Below are 20,463 nucleotides of genomic sequence, written 5' to 3'. Positions count from 1 at the left end.
CCACAATACATGATGCGAGACCACATCTCTCCATATTTGGTTGCGGCTCACGCTCGCTAAATAGTTATGTATTTGGTCCGTCAACCGTCAGCCCGTCGCTGCGCTCTACGCCTGTCGGTGCGGAAGTGGGTTTGCTGTTCAGCATTCTTGTACCATGTACTGCCCATCGTACCCTTCCAGCTTTAGCAACCTGAAGCATACTGGGTTTTTCTAAATGTTGAACGATTTTGAATAAAACAAATCAAGTTTGATGCGATTTATGTTATAATTGCATGTTGATACAACAATTAAAGGGATGAATTCAGGGACAGAAACAGTCACTTCAACTACTCTCAAACAGTTGACATTCAACACACAATCAAATCACCAGTCATTTACAAATCTGAATGTGCGAATGAATAGGACGGCATGTGCACGAACAGCAGCAAGCGTCTACTCTGGGTGTCAGCATTGTTGTGTGCATTGTCAAAAGGTATCTTCATCGTTGCTCATTGATATTCAATTTGAAATCTCAAAAAATGAATATCATTTCATACTGCAGTGCATGGATTTAACACTTTGAGGACAGATTTCTAAAATAAATGCATCCGTTTAGTAAATAAAGTAAAATAATTATCATTTATCGGTGCAAATCAACCACAATTCCAAATATTCAATTCAGCCCCGGTAGATATTCATTTTTTACACTCGGTTATCAATCGGCTTTTGAAGATCGGATTTGGTATGGAAGTTTGACAGCATGCTGCGAGATATTCGTGCCTGCATTGCCGATCTTCTGATCAAAACAAACACGAGTCAATGACGAAGCTGCCTACCGAGCGTGGATGCAAGTGATGGTAAAACGAAGTTTTCCTTCCTTGCTTAAATGTACAAAAATAAACAAACAATGAGTGGACCACCTTCAAAATGAATAATACTAATAAATTTTAAACTTATGATAATCACACAATTCTTAATTACAATTAGCATTAGCTGATTTATTCCATACACCAATGGTTTGTATGTAATGTGTCTGATTGACAGAATGGTGAAAGTATTTCGGAATGATATTTCTAAATTTTATAAATTCCTAGGAAACCAGCATTCCAAGATTTTAAGGAATGCACTTGGTCACTTGGTCACTTTTTCCCGGGGAACATCCCAGGATGTTCCGGAATGTGGCATGATGGACCAAATACCCTCAAAACACATTCCTTTAAACTTGTTTTGCGAAATCATGAAATTTGAGACTTCGCAAGCTAGATTTAAAACCTTTTAAATATTTGCCACTTTCTACAGGATACCGGCATTCCAGGATATTCCGAAATGTGGCCAATTGGAACCAAATAACCTCAAAACACTTTCCTTTGGACTTGATTTGCGAAATAATGAACTTTTAGATGTCGCGAGACGAATTTCAGAGCCAATCAAAAAGTGGCCACTTTCTCCAGGGAACCAGTATTCCAGGATGTTCCGGAGTGTGGCCAGTTGGACCAAATATCGTCAAAACACATTCCTTTGAACTTGTTTTGCAAAATCATGAACTTTGAGATGTCGCAAGTCGGATTTCAGAGCCATTCAAAAAGTGGCCACTTCCCCAGGGAACCAGCATCCCAGGATGTTCCGGAGTGTGGCCAAGTGGACCAAATACCCTCAAAATACATTCCTTTGAACTTGTTTTGCAAAATCATAAACTTTGAGATGTCGCAAGACGGATTTCAGAGCCATTTAAAAAGTGGCCACTTTCCCCGGGGAACCAGCGCCCTCTGGGTGTCTCGAAATGTGGCCGGATGGACGAAATGCCATCAGAACACATTCCTATAAACTTCTCTACGGAAATCATGAAGTTTGACACGTCGCAAGCCAGGTTTCGGAACTGATAAAAAAGTGGCCACTTCCCCCAGGGAACCAGCAACCCAGGGTGTCGCGGAATGTGGTCATATGGACCGAATGCCCTCAGAACACATTACAATGAACTTCTTTAGCAAAATCATGAAGTTTGATACGTCGCAACCCAGGTTTCAGAACTGATCAAAAAGTAGCCACTTCCCCCAGGGAACCAGCAACCCAGGGTGTGCCGGAATGTGGCCAGATGGATCAAATGGCCTCAGAACACATTCCTATGAACTTCTTTTGCAAAATCATAAAGTTTGATACGTCGCAAGCCAGGTTTCAGAACTGTTAAAAAGTGGCCACTTCCTCAGGGAACCAGCAACCCAGGGTGTTCCGGAATGTGGCCAGATGGTCCGAATGCCCTCAGAACACATTCCTATGAACTTTTTTGCAAAATCATGAAGTTTGATACGTCGCAAGCCAGGTTTCAGAACTGTTAAAAAGTGGCCACTTCCATCAGGGAACCAGCAACCCAGGATGTGCCGGAATGTGGCCAGATGGCCCAAATGCCCTCAGAACACATTCCTATGAATTTCTTTTGCAAAATCATGAAGTTTGATACGTCGAAAGCCAGGTTTCGGAACTGATCAAAAGTGGCCACTTCCCCCAGGGAACCAGCGACCCAGGGTGTGGCGGAATGTGGCCAGACGGACCAAACGCCCTCAGAACACATTACAATGAACTTCTTTTGCAAAATCATGAAGTTTAATACGTCGCAAGCCAGGTTTCAGAACTGGTAAAAAAGGCCACTTCCCCCAGGGAACCAGCAACCCAGGGTGTGCCGGAATGGGGTCAGATGGACCGAATGCCCTCAGAACACATTCCTATACACTTTTTTGAAAAATTATGAAGTTTGATACGTCGCAAGCCAGGTTTCAGAATTGTTAAAAAGTGGCCACTTCCCTCAGGGAACCAGCAACCCAGGGTGTGCCGGAATGTGGCCAGATGGACCCAATGTCTTCAGAACACATTCCTATGAACTTTTCTTAGGAAATCATGAAGTTTGACACGTCGCAAGCCAGGTTTCAGAACCGGTCAAAAGTGGCCACTTCCCCAGGGAACCAGCAACCCAGGGTGTGCCGGAATGGGGTCAGATGGACCGAATGTCCTCAGAACACATTCTTATGAACTCTTTTGAAAAACCATGAAGTTTGACACGACGCAAGTCATGTTTCCGGCTTGATCAGGAAGTGGCCATTTTTCCGGGATGGGAGGTTACCCCAGTACTCCCATCAATATCTCCGGAACCATGGCCATTTTCCAAACGATGACCAATGTCCCAAAAACTATAGGAATTTTGTGATCGATTGCAGAAAACAGAACCAAATTGCGATGCAAGACTGCTGAGAACCATCATTTTGAAAAAATAGTTTTCCATGAAATTGGGGGTCAGGTACGTAAGTGTTAAGAGGCATGAAAGACCCATTTCATTAGGCTCGGAAAACTCCTTTCAAGGGGCTCCCTTTCAAGTAGTTCGGAAGCCTCTTTTCGAAAGGGTTGAAAGCGCCCTTTCATGAGGCTCGGAAACTTCCTTTGGAGGGGCTCGGAATTCTTCCTTCGAGAAGCTTAGACGCCTACTTTCAAAAGGCTCAGAAACGTCATTTCAAGATGCCCAAAGCCTCATTTCAAGAGGCTTGAAATACCCCTTGCATGAAATACCTCTTTTAAGAGGCTCAGAAATCTCTATTAGAGGAGCTGAGAATTCTTTTAGCCAACCCCCACGAGTGGCTCGGAACCCTCTTTTCAAAAGGGTCGGAAGCCCAGGTTCAAGAGGCTCGGAAACTTCCTTTCGAGTGGCTCGGAATTCTATCAAGAAGCTTGGAAGCCTACTTTCAAAAGGTTCAGAAACGTCATTTCAAGATGCTCAAAAGTCTCGTTTCAATAGGTTCGAAAGCACTCTTTCAAGATAATCTTATGAACTACCTACCTACAGCGTCGGTCTTGGGCGATATTCCTCTAGTTTCCCCGAACGTTCAGGGTCCCCATGTCCGATTCCACCGCGTGCAGCCAGCGCGTTCGTGGCCTTCCACGAAGTCGCCGGCCCCTATCTGGTTCTCTGTTGAATATTGTTTTCGCTATTCTTTCTTCCGACATTCGCACTAAGTGACCAGCCCACTGAAGTCTGCCGTATTTTACACCATTTTACATAATATTTTCTTCTTTGTATCAAGTATACAGTTCATGATTCATGCGTCTGCGCCACACATCCTTTTATAGTTTCCCTCCGAGTATTATACGCAGCACTTTTCGCTCGAAAACCCCGAAAGCTCTCTGGGCCGCCTCTTTTAACGTCCATACTTCATATCCATAAAGGGCCACAGGTAGAATAAGAGTTTTAAACAAATAAAATTTCTTTTCCGTCTTCATGTTGCGGGACCAAAGCTGGTTACCTAATCCGTAAAAGGCTCTATTCGCAACAGCAATACGTCTTTTCACTTCACGGGAAACGACATTGTCACATGTTACAAGCGTTCCAAGGTAAACAAATTCTTCAACAACTTCAAACACATCCCCATAAAGCACTACCTCTGCACCAACACCACTAGGTCTTCCCCAATCTTTACCTGTCATCATGTATTTTGTCTTGGTAGAGTTAATTGTTAAGCTTGTCCTCGCCGTCTCCCTCGTCAGTGGGACAAAAGCCTCCACTACTGCTCTGCGATCGATTCCAATAAGGTCGATGTCGTCCGCAAAACCGAGGAGCAAATGCAACCGTGTGATGATAGTGCCGCTTCGAGGGCAATGTTGAACAATAAATTCAAAAGTGCATCACTCTGCTTCAATCCGTCTAAGGTCACAAACGAGGTTGACACTTCGTCTGCCATCCGAAAAGTTGATTTCGAGCCATCCAGCGCTGCATGTATCAGTCTAATCAGTTTTGCCGGAAAACCATGTTCGGACATTTTCTGCCACAGCTCATTTCTCTTCACTGAATCGTACGCTGCTTTGAGATCAATGAACATATGGTGAGTCTGCAAGTTGTAGTCCCGGAATTTATCAAGGATCATTCGCAGGCTAAACATCTGATCGTCATTGATCGGCCCACACGAAAACCTGCCTGGTATTCGCCGACGAAGGACTCAGCAAGCGGTCTCAGTCTGTTAAACAGGATACGCAACAGAATTTTGTACGCCGAGTTCAGAAGGATGATCCCTCTGTAATTGGCACACTTTGTCTGTGCCCTTTCTTATAGATTGGGCATATGAGGCCATCTTATGAACTACGCTTATTAAAATGGGGGGTACCTCAATTAATACAAAAACACGAAGGGGTACCTCTCAAGAAAAAGGTTAAGAACCGCTGTCTTAAACAAAGACATTTGGCATAAAAAATTCGATCTCGCAAACACAACTTATGCAACCCAAATTTATATCTAAGTAAGGTATCATAACAGAATTAGGTATTATTGAATTATTTTTTCCAGCTCGGAAAGATTTTGTACAAGACCTGGATCAACATTTTTCTGCTTTCAACCTCTCAGGTCAAAATTTTTATCTCGTTTTTTTGTTAAGTCGATTATTTTCCCAAACAACCCTTATTTATTGATACCTCTAACTATTTAAAAACCCAGAAAAATCCACCTAGCGGTGATGGTGCCTTTCTAGTGTTTTATTAAAAGTAACAAGAAAATCACATAAGAGAGGTCAAAATTGCACTTTAGGGAGATAGATTCAGTTATTTCCATCAATTGACATTTATTTGCGTCCATTTGAATGCAGTTTTTGAAAAAAAAAAAATTTGATTTTTTTTTCCAAGGGGGGGACCCTTGGACCCGTCAAAACAATTTTGTTCTATAGGAAAATTCAAGACAAAATTTTCAAAACGACTAATCTGCTTTTGTAAACAAAAGTGCAAACGTCGATTGGACGAATCTGATAGCACTCCCACGCAAACCAACACCATCTACCAACACCAGCTACCTATTGCTGAAGGTTCCTGCTACCTGTTGGTGGTGTTGGTTTGCGTGGGTTTGCTATCATATTCGTCAAATCGACGTATGAATCTTTGGTTACAAAAGCAGATAAGTCGTTTTAATTTTTTTTCTTGAATTGATCTGAAATCAGTCAAATAATCGAAAATGTTGACGTTAGTGTTATTACCAAATACAGAAATTGACGGGAGGCAAATTAAGCATTTTATGTTCCGTAATAACGACCCATAATTTTAGATTTTAGTTCCGTTATTTTAGAGATTCCAAAGCTCGTGGTTTTATTCTTTACTTGTATCTTTTGTTCGGCTGGAACTCTAGTTTTTGGAGTAATTGACTCGAAATTGGAATCAAACATCTTCTCGAACGGCTAAAATTCTTGCTTATTGTTATCCATAATAAATGTACGTGCGTATTATAGGCGAAAACTTCGCCATTCAACATTCGACGATTTACCCTAAATCACGAAATCCGCGAATTCTCAACAATCCTTTCAGTTCGTAAGTCCTCGCAATGGCAACGAGTGAAGCAACTTATGGTCTAATGCTGTGGTTGAGATTTAATCTATCCGAAACCAGTACTATGGGAGCGTTGTTTAGCGAGCCTCCCGGAATTCAAAACTAATTTCACTCGCGTTTTCAAGGGCACCCCATTCAATACGGAAGCAACGCACAACTGTCATTTTTATTATTTCAGCTTTGCTGCGTCGCAGCATGCGTGGAATAATATGAATGACAATATTGTGCGTGGCTTCCGTTTTGAATGGGGTGCCCTTGAAAACACGAATGCTTTTAGTTTTGGATTCCGTGAGGATTGTCCTTAATAACACACATGCAACGTTCTTCGAGAACGAGAGCACATGATGAATTGTCTGAATAATTGTTTCAGAGAACTTGCATCGATACTCAATAATAGTCTGAATCAGATCATTGTGTAGTGACTAAACTAAAACACTAATCACCATTGCGTATTGCGTATTAGTACGCTCTTTGTCTTAACGTCGAATATTTGTTGAGTTCGGTCACACATCTAGCAGACGGATGAGACATCGGCACAGATATCTGACGGACTAAACCAATATTAGACGAAAAACAATTCACTCGTACTTAAGCTTTAGGCATAAAAAATAAAAATTGATCACCGGTTAATAGAATGCTGGAGCTCTGCTGTGTTTAGACTAATTAAACCGATCTGACTTTCATGAGAGCAATATAAACTTGAACTTGATATCTGAATTACAAAGAAACCTAATCTTCTTAAACTAAAAAAAAATAATCCCTAATGCTAATGGTACTACTCGCATGAATTAGTTTTCACGTTGCTGAATTACACAGGATTGTGTAAAAAAAGTATTGCTCTTGTTATTCTGTACATTTTTTATTTTTTTATTTTTCAAACTTACCATCTAAATTTCATCAAATGAATAAAAATTTCTCCATTACTTCCTCATTCCAGATAGTAACCATTACTATGGCACTAGTCCACTCCGTCCGACCGTTATCAATCGAACATCCACACAGCTTTTCGCTGTTCAAGCGAGGCGTTGTGCTCGGAGACATGACATACAGCTATGCCGCGACTGATATGGGATCTTCGAATGGAGGGCGTGTGAAAACTGTGACTGTCATCAAAAATGTATCCATACCCAAACCCACCAGCACAATGTTCAGCGATCGCACGGAACAATTCTTCGAAACGTTTGATCTGAGTGGCCACAAGAAACAAGAACAAGTTCAGTACTGGCCCCCAGACGATACGAACAAAATGAAGAAAATCACCATAAAACCGCCTACATTCGACATTCCTAGTATCCCAAAAATTCGAGAACCCCCACAGGAAGAATTTAAGCATCCAGCGGAGCTGCTTGAAATAGCCAAAAGTGCAGCCAAAACTCAAAGCAAACTGTTGAAAACTCAAAACTTGGCCAACGACGACACAGGACCAGTGATGTTCCCACCAGATGCTCAAATGATGAAGAAAAAGAATAACGGCGTCATTAGTGTAGCAAAAGAGTACACAAGCATTCTAACCAGCACACCAAAAGATTGGAGCAAACCCAAAACTGCCAGCAAGCTAAGCACCAAGGTTGAACCGACAAAAATCAAGGAATTCGAACCCGAGAGCTACAACTCGTTCGACCCGAATTCCATGTACCAAGATGACTTCGACCAAACCGAATATGTGTATTTGCCGGAAACGAAAACCTTCGCCTTCAAACAGGTTTCCAAAGCCTCGGGCGAGTTTGCCGATAAAATTAAAAGCACTCCCTACGCCATCAAGGATCCTTCTCCGCCGAGCACGATAGACTTCAAGCTCTACAGTGAAAACGACACAGCCACCCCGGATCTACTATTCTCCGAGCTGGCGAACGCCGTTGCCACTCGTAATGTAACGATGATCAAGTCCCTGGCCGGTCAGCTCGACGAACCGTTCGAATTCGCCAAGTTCAACTTCGAATCGCTCAAAACTGACGATTACATTCCGATTTCGTTCGATTTCAGTCCGACAAGCAAGAAGGGGCACATCATGCCGGAAACGACAACAAAAGGAATGAAGAAAATGGACATTTCGGATGATTTTGTACCCACAACGGAAAATACTCCTACGCCGACCACGGGGAAACCAGCCAAGTACATTGCACCAAGACTGAGGGGCTTCAAACGGTTTTCGTCCCGTAAGCAGTGAGCCAGCCATTATTATGTTCATTAGTTTTGTGTTAGGACGGTTAGTAATTTATTGTATAGATACCTACTCGTTACGTTTGCGCAGTTTCGCATTCCTGCTTGTTCTGTTGTTAGTTAATATAAATCTTGAATGGAGTCAGTGTCATGTTAGTTAAAATCCGAAAACCGTTCCTTGAAAAGGTGCAGCTCTGCCCTTTGGTCGATTTTGATATACTTGTATGCTTTATTCATTAAAATTTAATGGAATTAAAACAACGAACTCTCGATATAACTACGCACAATCCTGTGCGAAAAACAAACCAAAACCGAAAAAAATTGAAGCTAAAATTACCGTTTAGTGATGATAGACCAACATTTGAAAAGGGCGTAACAGCCAAAATTTATTCCTGCTGATTTTTCGTCTACATATATAGCTATATATGTGGACAAAGAACCAGAAGGAATAAATTTTGGCTGTTACGATTTTTTCAAATGTTGGTCTAGATATTGAGAACTCTAGGGGAAATAGGGGCATTATGAACACCCGGTGCAGATTGATACCAATGGAAAAGTGGACGAGGAATGCCGAAATACATTCATGACAAGTTGACAAGTTGTCGAAACATCTAAATGCTAAATCTAAGTGCTAAACGAGAATTCACTTGACTCATTTCCTTTCGATCCTAACAATTGGAAATTCAAATAGAAATGTTATATTAGGTAATCCTCTAGGTAATAACAATTACTAAATTGAACAAATTTTCATTACCATTAATCCAAGGGCTGCATAATAGACAGGACTCCTGACATCGAATATAATAGAGGTCATTGTCGCTCCGTATTTTTGATTCGGCCTCATTTAAACATTTTATAGCTTATTCAGATTACACTATTTCAATACCAAATTTTCAAAACGACTTATCTGCTTTTGTTAACAAAGATTCAAACGTCGATTTGACGAGCCTGATAGCAATCCCACGCAAACCAATACCATCAACACGTAGGTGAATGCTTCAGCTACCTGATGGTGGTATCGGTTTGCATTGGAGTGCTATCAGACTCGACCAATCGACGTTTGAATCTTTGTTTACAAAAGCAGATAAGTCGTTTTGAAAATTTGGTATTGATTTGTTATATAATAAAAAATAACTTGATCTCAATACTCATTCATACATTAAATCTTGTTTCTCCACTTTAACACGTAATGAAGCTTGTAATCTGTTTTTTTAACTTTATTAGAGTACCAAATTTTTCTTAAAAATAGAGTTCATCACTGCGTTATCTGAATAGACTACCTACTACAGTAGTTTCCTATTTCCTAACGACGAGTGATCTGTTCTACACTTTTCCACTATGAATCTTCCTAAAGTACAGTTGTATCATTGTTGCCTTTCTCCTACAACAAACTCCCAAATCGACCCTTTAAAAGAAGACTCGAAGATCCTTAGTGTTATATGATCGGGACACTGCCAAAACGCACTAATCGGCTTTTTGACTGACTTGTGTTATTTTGGTCGTAAAAGTAAAAAGGAAATCATTTCATATCAATTAATCCACACATTTGTTGTAGTTTATCCTTAGTCATGGGGTAGTAGGAAATTCAATACGATTTTGAATCAATATTAAGCGAAAGCTTGGGCAGAAAAAATGTTTTTTTTTTTTGTTATCGCCAATGGACCAATCGACATGAAATCCATTCCGCGCCAAATCCGCGCGGCTCAGAACTAAATTCTAAGCAAATATACGTGAAATATCACTTGTTTTCATCACAATTTACTGAACTATTTGTCTTCAAATTTGTTTATACGTAGTCCTACGTCTTATCTATATTGGCGTACACTTTGCGATTGGAAAAATCAGAGACCGTCACGAAAATATGATAGACAGCAGCACGATGGTACTGGTATCATTTTTAACGGAAAACCATCGCATTGATGGTGGTCGTCGGCGTCAGTGGTCATCATTCAACCTTAACGAATCAGCATTTTATGTGAAGAAAAGGTGGATTACTAAAATCTCTTGCGATCCCGCGTGATGCAGTAGCGAAGCTGAAAATTTATTCCAAAAGGTAGCGTCTTATCGAAAAGTCATCGGGTTTGGTTTCAGCTAGTTTATTGGAAAAGCCCATTGGGGAAAGAAAATTGGATCTTCTCAGGACCAGCATTTTCTGTACAGAAAGGGATTATTGCAAAAATGGCCTATTTCGGTGGCATCGCCGTAGCTTGGTTGCTGTTAGTGATTTTATTTCATCCATTCGAACAAATGTATTGCCTCATCTCCCTCCGACGCGTGCTTGTGATTCTGCCACTAAAGGGCAACTTTCTGTCGTCGCCAAATGATTAAGTTTTTTACTTTGAAGAAAATCAATCTCGGATCTAAGAAGGTATGAAATGGCGAACCGGAAGAAAATGATTTCTAACAGAAACTAAATCAAATACTAACAGAAACAAACCAAAATAATCTTGCCAGTTCACTTTCTGCAGCGACAGCCAAATCGATAAAGACGCTACTTTAGAGGAAAATTTCTTCAGCTCAGACCGACAGGCGCCAAGCGAATATGTTTTGTACGATGAAGAAATTTCGTCTTGGGTAAAATTTATTATATTACTCTTTTCAGCAAAACAAATTTTGATTCATTAATAGCTCACAACCAAATTCACAATCCGGGACCGTTCACTGCTGAATCCCGATCAAAATAGCTCGCGCGCGCCGGAAAGCAGTGGTCTTGTATCCTAATGAATAAATCCATTAGCTCCGCCCCTTCGTTAATCGTGGTGAGTGCACATCATATTTACACCCATATCCGATCACAGAGGGGTGGGGCTAACGTGCTTACTTTATTGAATACAAGAAAGCTGATTTTCGACGCTCGCGATTCTTTTTTAATTTTGATCTCGATTCTTCAGAGAGCGCGCGGTCGAACAAGATTTCACGCAGAGCGGACTCAGCAGCACGATGGCTCTGGTAGAGGTTTCAACGGAAAACCATCGCGTTAGTGGTGGCGTCTGTAGCTATCCCGTGCCACCAATGGCAATGCTGACAATGTATTCCAAAAATGGGGGCGTCTTAGCAAAAACTCATCGAGTGAAATTCCAAAGCAAGGTCCCGACAAGCGTTTGGTTGCAGTTAGTTATTGAAAAGGCGTATTGGGAAAAGAAAATTAGTCCTTCTCAGGAACACCCAGATAAAAAATACAATAGCTCTACAATAAAATATTATAAATATACAATAAATTTTATTGATAAACAATAAATTCTACTGTTCCTATATTATACTAATCAAGTTGCCATATTGTTGTTCCATAAGACGTACAATAGATTCTATTACCGGTCAAATGTGGGCAATAGAATTATGTACAATAATTTCTAGAAGTTTTAGAAAAAATCGATTTTTTTATTGTAAGGATAGGATATAAAAATATACATGGATATTGTAAGGTTGTTTTATTTTAGACTAGCATACCCAACGAACTTCGTCTCGCCTAAAATTGATTTATTTCCAGATTTTTTTTTACATTCGCAATTTTGTTGTCTTCAAAAATCTCCATACACTAAATTTTGTTCGGTTTGCTTTATTAATTCTCGAGTTATTAAGAATTTTGTGTTTTATTTATATGGGAGCCCCCCTTTCCAAAGGGGGGAGAGGTCTCGAACGAAATTAAGGAAAAGCATCTCGGAATCCAAAACAAAATTCGCGTTTTCAAGGGCACACCACTCAATATGAAATCATTGCACAACTGTCATTTTCATTATTCCACGCATGCTGCGACGCAGCAAAGCTGAAATAATAAAAACAAAAGTTGTCCGCTGTCTCAGTATTGAGCGGTGTGCCCTTCACTCAAAATAATTGTCACTTTAATTCCACTATAAAAAGTCATGTAGACTTTAAAAATCAAAACTTTCATCGGCCTTACTGGAATCAAATAAAACTTACTCAAATCACAAGTGCATCTTAATAAGAAATATAGTGGAATTCATAAGAGAACATAGAAAATAATATCTATATACTCTTCTAGTGAATTCTACTCATAATGAATGTATGAAAAGAAATGAGTGGGGTTCTCAGAGCGAAAGGTGTGTTTATTAACAATCGCTAATGAAACATTTTGCAGAAGCATTATGAGCACGATTTGCAAAAAATATGTTTGAATATGAATTAATTTTCTACTCCTTTTTTTGTCCTCGTCCGCTTCTAGTGGACGGGATATCAACTACGGGGACACCATAGATAAAAAATTATCGAAGTTTCACTTAAAATGTAAGTACATGGCCAAACGAAAATTCACTTAAATTTTGTTTTATTTTCTAGTGAATTAAGGATTATGAGTGCCATAACTAATGAATCATTTAAATTTTACACCCGAAACTACATGGAAAATATCTGCATATATTTTCAAGTAGCTTCTAAGTGAAAATTATTTTGAGTGTTGAAAAGTGAGTGAATTTAATTTTGGATTCTGTGATGCTGGTCTTTAAGGACCTTACCCGGCCCCAAAAACCTCTGTATACACATTTTCACGCTAATCGGTTCAGTAATTTCCAAGTCTCAGACATTCTCTCAGAAAGCCTAATGTTCTTTACAAATCTTACCGGAGTTAGGAGTACTAACTCACAGTAAATATGAACACCCTGGTTAGCAAAAATGAACAGTGTCGTGTTATTTTATTTTTCTTTGTGAAAAACCCATTAATCAAGCATTTTCTCTTTCACGACTTCCTGCATATGATCCGCAACTCATTTTCGTAAAGCCTGTTTTTACGCACGGTCAAAACGCCATTTGGCCTAATGGCTTGTGCCAGAATTATCTTCTGACATAACTTGCTCTACAATTTATTTTTTCGAAACTCATCCCGAAGGATCGTAAGGCGGATTTAGCAACCATTTCACAATCATTATGTACTTTCTGTTATCAACGTCCTTATCGCTCATTATTCATCCTGACGTTGAGAAACATCAAACATCATTGTCATGTGATGAAACTGAGGCTGTTCACTATCTTTGTCATAGGAGGCTATAACCGTTCACCAACAGACGTGGTTCTAGTTCCAATACTCCTCAATTCTGTACTCTAAACTCGAGATCAACCTTTCGCATTCTAACAAATTCCATTCGTGAAGAAAAATATTATAGTCGACATGAATGGGAAATAACCTCACGATTTTCTCAACATACTTGGAACTTCTTTGGTGCATATTTCCCTAATTTTATATATTGCTATCACATTCACATTTGATGTGTAGGCACAAATATATTTTTTTACTTTTTAACAAAAATAGTGACTTTAGTGACCATTTTCAGAAAAATAGCGACTTTAGTGATTTTTGGATACTAATAGTGACTTTTTAGTGACTAGACTCAAAATAGTGACCAAGTCACTAAAAAGTGACTCGCTACCAGGCCTGCCTGTGCTGTTAAAATGAATATTGCAAACATTATTTTAATCTCCCGGATGTCTCGGATTTACGTCAGGAAAACAAAAAGGCAGACCTGGACAGATGAACAGGTTGCCGCAGCAAAGCAAGCTGTCCCGCCGCTGTCCGTAAAATCAGCTTCCGAGAAATGCAACATCCCAAGAGTAACTCTGGTAAGATGGATTGCCTGTCCAACCAAACAAAAAGGACTCGGTTCAAAGAAACGAGAAAAGAACAAGAAAAGGAACTGGCAAACCATCTCTTGGATATGGAAGCAAGATTCTATGGAGTGCACATGAAGGACGTCAGATGTTTGGCTTACGAACTGGCGGTTAAAAATGGGTTAGAGCACAACTTCAACCACAAACATGAAATAGCTGGAAGATACTGGCTAGAGGGGCTCCTCAGGCGAAATACGCACATTTCATTCCGGAGGCTACATCCGCTGCTCGAGCTAGAGGCTTCAATAAACCGTCTGTGTACGCATTTTATGGCATGATCGAAAATTTACTGGATTCTAAGAAGTTCCCTCCTTCACGCATATTTAATGCGGACGAAACGGGAATCAACACGGTAAGATTAACTGCTAGTTTGGTTGTAGGTTCCTCTGGCGGGAGAGGCACATTAACCACTGGTGTGATATGCATGTCCGCAACTGGCCAACATGTACCGCCATTTGTGATTTTTCACTAAAAAAAAGGAACCCCGAATGGAACAGAATCCAATTACAACCCGTCGGGATATATGAACTGCGACACATTCTTGGATTGGTTCGACCACTTCGTTAAACATATTAACCCCTCGGAACAGGCACTGCTGATTTATATAGATGGCCATAGCTCTCACACAAAAAATCTATCGTTTGCAGATAAGGCTCGTGCTAATTTTGATACGGTCGTTGCATTCCCGCCACACTGCACTAATAAAATGCAACCCTTGGATGTAGCTTTTATGGCGCCGTTCAAACGTTACTATGCTAGTGCTACAGAAAATTTCATGCGTGCCAATCCGGGGCAAGTGATTGGTATGTATGATATCTCGGAACTCTTGGGCGTAGCTATCCCGAAAGCTGCTTCGGTTAACGTGGCAGTGAACGGTTTTCGTAAAACAGGAATTTGGCCATTAGACAGAAATGTGTTCTGTGATGCGGATTTGCTCCATCTGAAATGACAAATCAGCCAGAAATTGTTACGTTAATCACGGTAACCGATCCAATGGTGATCGATGGATCAACAGTACAGCTGATTACTCTTCCTACAACGATTGCTCTCTCCACTTCAACCACTACGCCCGAGCTGGATGTTATTAAGACTAACAGACTCGCATTTTGATTCATTCTCTGAAGCCTTTCCGAACTCTTCTTTCAACATCTCACCAAAGGATATTTTACCTCTCCCAAAGATGTCAGCAGCGAAAACTTTGAAACGGAAAAGGAAGGCCGAAAAAGTTGTTGAAGTGACAAGTATAAGTTATCGTCAAGGACTGTCTATTTCGGAAAGCAACGAAAACCCTAAAAGCAATAAACAGGCACCGAAAAAAACGAACGAAAGTATTGAAACTTGACGAGGAATTTGAAGATGTTTTGTGTGATGTATGTGGCGCAAATTTTCCCATATATTGTGGTTTGCACCGCTTGTAACTAATTGACATGAAATAAATGAATTTTTGTTTTATAAAGTAGGTAATTATTTAACTAATGTACAGTAAATTTAAATAATGTCTTCGTTTTAATCTCAATGTGTTCATATCACCATCACAATATGTTCATTTTGCAACCAGACCATGTTCATATCCCCATCACAATATGTTCATTTTATGTGCACCTTTCTATATTATCCAGTATATCATAAAATTTAAAATTGAGAGAAAAAAAAGTAATAGAATAATGATTTTAACCAAATATTGTCGATATATATATTACAAGTGCATACCAGACATTGGTTGGCTTCCTTCATTTATGTATTTCGTCATGAATATATCAAATTATTTGAATTGTTGCTTAAGGTGTTCATTTTCCTTTCCCCTACCAAGGAAAACTTTCTGTCGTCAAACGATTCAGTTTAGCACTAAAGAAAATTCATCACGGATTAACCTTCTTTTGTATAAAATAATGACCCGGAAAAAATCGATTTCATTTCCAATGACTAACAGAAACAAAATCAAAGAATCGTGCCAGAAAATTTCACTTTCCGCCGACGAAAGCCATACCAATGAAGACGCCATCTTAGTGGAAAGTTTCGTTTAGCTGCTTTAGTCTTTAAAATGGCGCATTACTAAAAATAAATGATTAGAACCGTCATTGTCGTTTAAACGGATAAATTCCGAAACCTGAGCCGAATAGTCTGTTTGTCTGGGTGAAGATTTTTCCCAACGGTCAATACCTTTTCTTGGATAAATAGTCCTGAAAAGGACTGTGTGTAATTAATTCTTGAACTTCCTCTCTCTTTGCCACCGGCGCCATAAAAAACGATACACGTACGCTTCCATCGCGGGCGGAAACCGAACGTTGTAAATAAATATATTTGCGTTTGGTTTCGCGCCACTTCCTATTCTGCTTATTTTTCCTTTATTTCGAACATTCTTGGTGTTTTGGTGTCTTCTAGGATTGTGATGTCCTCCACTGAAAGCCACTCGAGTGGCTTCAGCGGCGATGCGGCCGATGAGTCGTGTTAATCCCTTTTCCACGGTTGGAGACTCGAAGTCCATCCAACTGGGAGCTACTATTCGGCTTCTTGATTCAGTTGACCTCCGAGCAGTTTTCTCAATGTTAATAAAGAGACACAAACTATGATGACAAATACCATCCATTTCGTATAGTTACGTGGTCCTACGTCACCTTTGCATACAACCCGATTGGGCTGAACCTTTGAGTTTTATATTTATTCTGCTTTCAATAAGACACGTCTAAATGTTATCAGATTCAAGCGTGGGATTGAGATGATAAATACTTTTTTTCCTCGACTTCAATATGATGTTATGCTACCAGTCCTGCATCTGTCCTTTCAACTCCCATGCGTAGGAAATTGATGCAGGCGGTTATTGCACCATTTTTCACGTACGGCGATACAGTTTGCTTTCCTGGATAACTCAGCTCAAGAATTAACTACATCAAATTTTCAAAGCAGCAGAAGTTCGCTTCGTGTACAACTTACTGAGAAAAGATTCAACGGCTACCGTTCGTGAAAGCATCTTAGGACATGAGTGGACATGATCACATGCAACACTTCCAGTATCGCGTCACTACAGCTTCATGCGGGGAGCCTTTTACGAATCTTATCCTGAATACAATCTTATTACAGCACGTACAAATAGCCACTCACAAATCACAACGAATCAGTTCGTTTCACATACCAAGAAACATCACTAGCAGCAGGAGAAGTGTGCTGGTCTATGGAGCATTCAGCTGGAATGGACTTCCCCTAGAAGTCAAAAACAATCGAAGACTCTGAGAAAGCACTGGACGATATCTAAGGTTGTCTATTACAAAGGTGATTTGTATTTAGCTATTCGTTTTTCCAATTATAATACTTAATGATTGTTTCATCTTTGAACCGAAAAAAAGGTGACTACCAGGTATTCGTTAACACTAATAAATTACAAATTACAAAATAAAGAAAGCGTCGGGGATTTCCGTGTCGTTGATTCCGAATGTCTCAGTGACGTATTTGGTGTTCTGTTTGCTCTGGTTTTCAAGATATAAGCCATACCGATTGATAATTCTGCTTCAAATCCGGCGAGTTGGAAGGCCTTATTTTTTTGTCCAAAAATCTTGGAGAAAGCATCCACAACTACTAATAGTCCTTATTGCCTATGAGCTGACACTCGGTATCGCCAGAAAAAATATTTCTGTTGTAATTTTTTGCTGTGCTTTGCAAACTGCCTAAATCTTTATTCATTTTTGGCGTCTATTCAGCTACTTCAACCAACTTTTGGTTGTTTTGTCGTCCATTCAGCCGAATCCAACTTACTTCAAGTTGCTTGAAACAGATTGGAAGCTATAGTTCCCGCTAGTTCGAGCAACTCGAGGTAGTTCGGGGCAAGGCTAACAATAGTCATCGTTGGAGCAAGAAAAGCCACAGTAGCGACGAGTTGTATTGTCCTAATTGCCACTCGACGCATCGTCAATGACGCGCACGACTATTGCTTTTGTCGTGCATTAATCAAAGCGTCATGACGACATCGAAGAACAAAGACTCCGTACCATTATTCTTCAAGCGACAGCTACCATGCGAAGATTTTTTATTAATTTTTTGTAATAATGAATTTGAAGTAACGTATCAAGACGTTATAAATAGTGCTGTCCAATGTAGCTCTAAGTGGTTCCCGTCCTGCTCGTTTTTTTTTTGTCAACAAATGGGCAGGACAGGCAGAAACTTCGAGCTACTTCAAGCTCTCATTGGACAGCACTAATGTTATCGAAACATTTATGTTACCAAAGTTCGTATTATTTGTTTATTTTAGACGCCATTATGTTTTTAACCACTCAAAAAAACATTGGTTAAAAACATGTTTACAAAACAAGTTATGTTTTTAGTCAATGTTTTTAACCACTCCGTCTGTAACGACGTGCAATCAATTAGGGGAAAAGACGGCTTTGGCAGGTTTTGTTCCATTATTGGCAGGGGGGTTTTTGTCGACCGAATTTTATGAAATTTGGTCACAATATTCTTTGATATGCAAAGAATGTTTAGGCCAAATTTGAGCATAATCAGTCATAAAAAACTCCCCTGACAATAATAGAACAAAACCTGCCAAAGCCGTCATTCCCCCTATGTGAAGAAACGACGACGGAAATCGTCATAACTTTTGGCTGCGCGACTATCTTCGTGGTAGGCATGTGGTGCGAAGAAACCGATTTGGTGTCGCTATATTTTTTACGCTTTCTTCATACGACGAGAATGACTATTGTCAGCCCTGGTTCGGGATTTTGATATTTTGACTGCCCAGGGCTAAAAGTCTCGCTAATAAAGACAAAAAAATAAAAAAAATTTGACTCTTTTGAAAATTACCAAACAGAAGCCGCAACTTTGCAAAGGAAGTAAAGGCTGTTTTTTCTTGCATTAATCCCAAAAAACAAATAAAAAAAATACTAAATAAATTTATCTTGTGCTTGGCAAGCGTTCATTGACAACCTAATTAGAAGTAGCTTGGGAGCTTTGTTGTCTCGAGTAAATCCTAGCTACTTCAAGTAAGTTCAAGCTGAGTCATTAGATAGCACTATTATTTCCTTGTTCGCGCATAACAAGTCTTGTTTGCTCAGCCTGATAGTATTGTGAAAGGAACACGTTTAATCAATAAATTACAGTTGCTGTTACAAACAATGAGCTGAATTGTTCAAAAGAAAATCTTAGTCCATGTCGAATTTTTTTTATCGAATAACTTTTATAATTCGGGACGGATTTGCGATTTAAGCGTATATTATTATTTTGTAAACAAAAGGAAATTATTGTGTGCATCCAACAGAATATTTCCTCTATCAAATAAGAGGATTAGTTTCGGAGAGAATCCATTAAACAATAGCAATGCTGTCCAATGAGCAACTTGGAGTAGCTCGAACTTTCTCCCGTCCTGTTCGTTCTTTTTTGTCAACAAATGGACATGAGTGTCGTGGCCGAGCGAATATCCTTAGAACATCCGTTGAATATCTAAACGAGTAGCTCTTTACAGGCGATGTACCTAATATTTGAATTAGTATCGTCTCTTTCTTCGTTTCGTTCTGTCAATCGAGCTCATATTCGTGTGCTAATGGGCGCCTACTACTCGAACGCCGATTGCTTCGATTTAGCAATTCAAATCTTATTCAAATAATTCATGCTTCCATTTCGTATCTTTGATTATTATTTTAAAACAATCCGCTGCTACTACAATGAGCGGGATGGGAATAACTTCGAGCTACTTCAAGCTGTTCATTGGAGAGCACTAATGCTGTCCAATGATCAGCTCGAAGTTATTTCCATCCTTCTTATGCCCATTTGTTGACAAAAAGGACGGGAACAACTTTAAGCTGCTCATTAGATAGCACTATGTTTACAAAACAAGTTACGCCCAAATCGCAAATCGGCCCCAAATTGATTTCTTATTGTGACGCAGTCACCTGTTTTCAATTTCGACATATGACGGTATTAGTTGCAGTGCGGTTGACAAAATCTTGATAGCCGGAGAGCGTCTTTCATATTATTCAAATGAATCAGCAGTCTTTTTTTTTTAATTTCGATCAAATCCTTTGAACTTGTTGGCAAAACCAACTTAGCAATAACATTGAATATAAACTATAATTTTTTGCCTATTTTTGTAATACTCTTCCCACCGAAGCAATGACCGAACGCCATATTGGTGCCTGCGAGACACGCTCCTCAAATCGGGTTGCGTGACTACCCGTAAAAAGAAATCAAATATCCACCCGCAGGCGGGACTTACCACGACGAATTTCTATATTTTCCGTTCACCACATCAATAACCTTGAAGAATTCACCTATTTCGGTAGGAAAAACTAATCAAACCAATGAAAAATAATCTTTTTCCACGAAGCAAAATTTTCACACGTAGATCGCAATTTTTTCTCCTTCGAAGATGATGATGATTGATGAAAG

The 20,463-nt window shown here is 39.7% G+C and overlaps 2 protein-coding genes across 3 annotated transcripts in view; one reads left to right on the top strand and one right to left on the bottom strand.

Moving 5' to 3' along the window:
- LOC134210756 (uncharacterized) overlaps positions 1 to 8,708 on the top strand; it is a 34,692-nt gene extending 25,984 nt beyond the window's left edge. The window contains exon 2 of the mRNA XM_062687003.1: positions 7,256 to 8,708. Within this exon, the coding sequence (XP_062542987.1) occupies positions 7,256 to 8,485 (1,230 nt within the window). The 3' untranslated portion in view covers positions 8,486 to 8,708. The remainder of the gene's footprint in view (positions 1 to 7,255) is intronic.
- LOC134210753 (uncharacterized) overlaps positions 1 to 20,463 on the bottom strand; it is an 88,748-nt gene extending 68,285 nt beyond the window's left edge. For both annotated transcript variants that reach the window (XM_062687000.1, XM_062687001.1), the window contains exon 1: positions 20,291 to 20,463. The gene's annotated coding sequence lies outside the window, so the exon portion shown is untranslated. The remainder of the gene's footprint in view (positions 1 to 20,290) is intronic.

This window comes from Armigeres subalbatus, chromosome 2 (assembly GCF_024139115.2).
Source record: "Armigeres subalbatus isolate Guangzhou_Male chromosome 2, GZ_Asu_2, whole genome shotgun sequence".
In the NCBI taxonomy this organism is placed as follows: domain Eukaryota; kingdom Metazoa; phylum Arthropoda; class Insecta; order Diptera; family Culicidae; genus Armigeres; species Armigeres subalbatus.
This window is presented reverse-complemented; position numbering and strand designations above follow the sequence as displayed.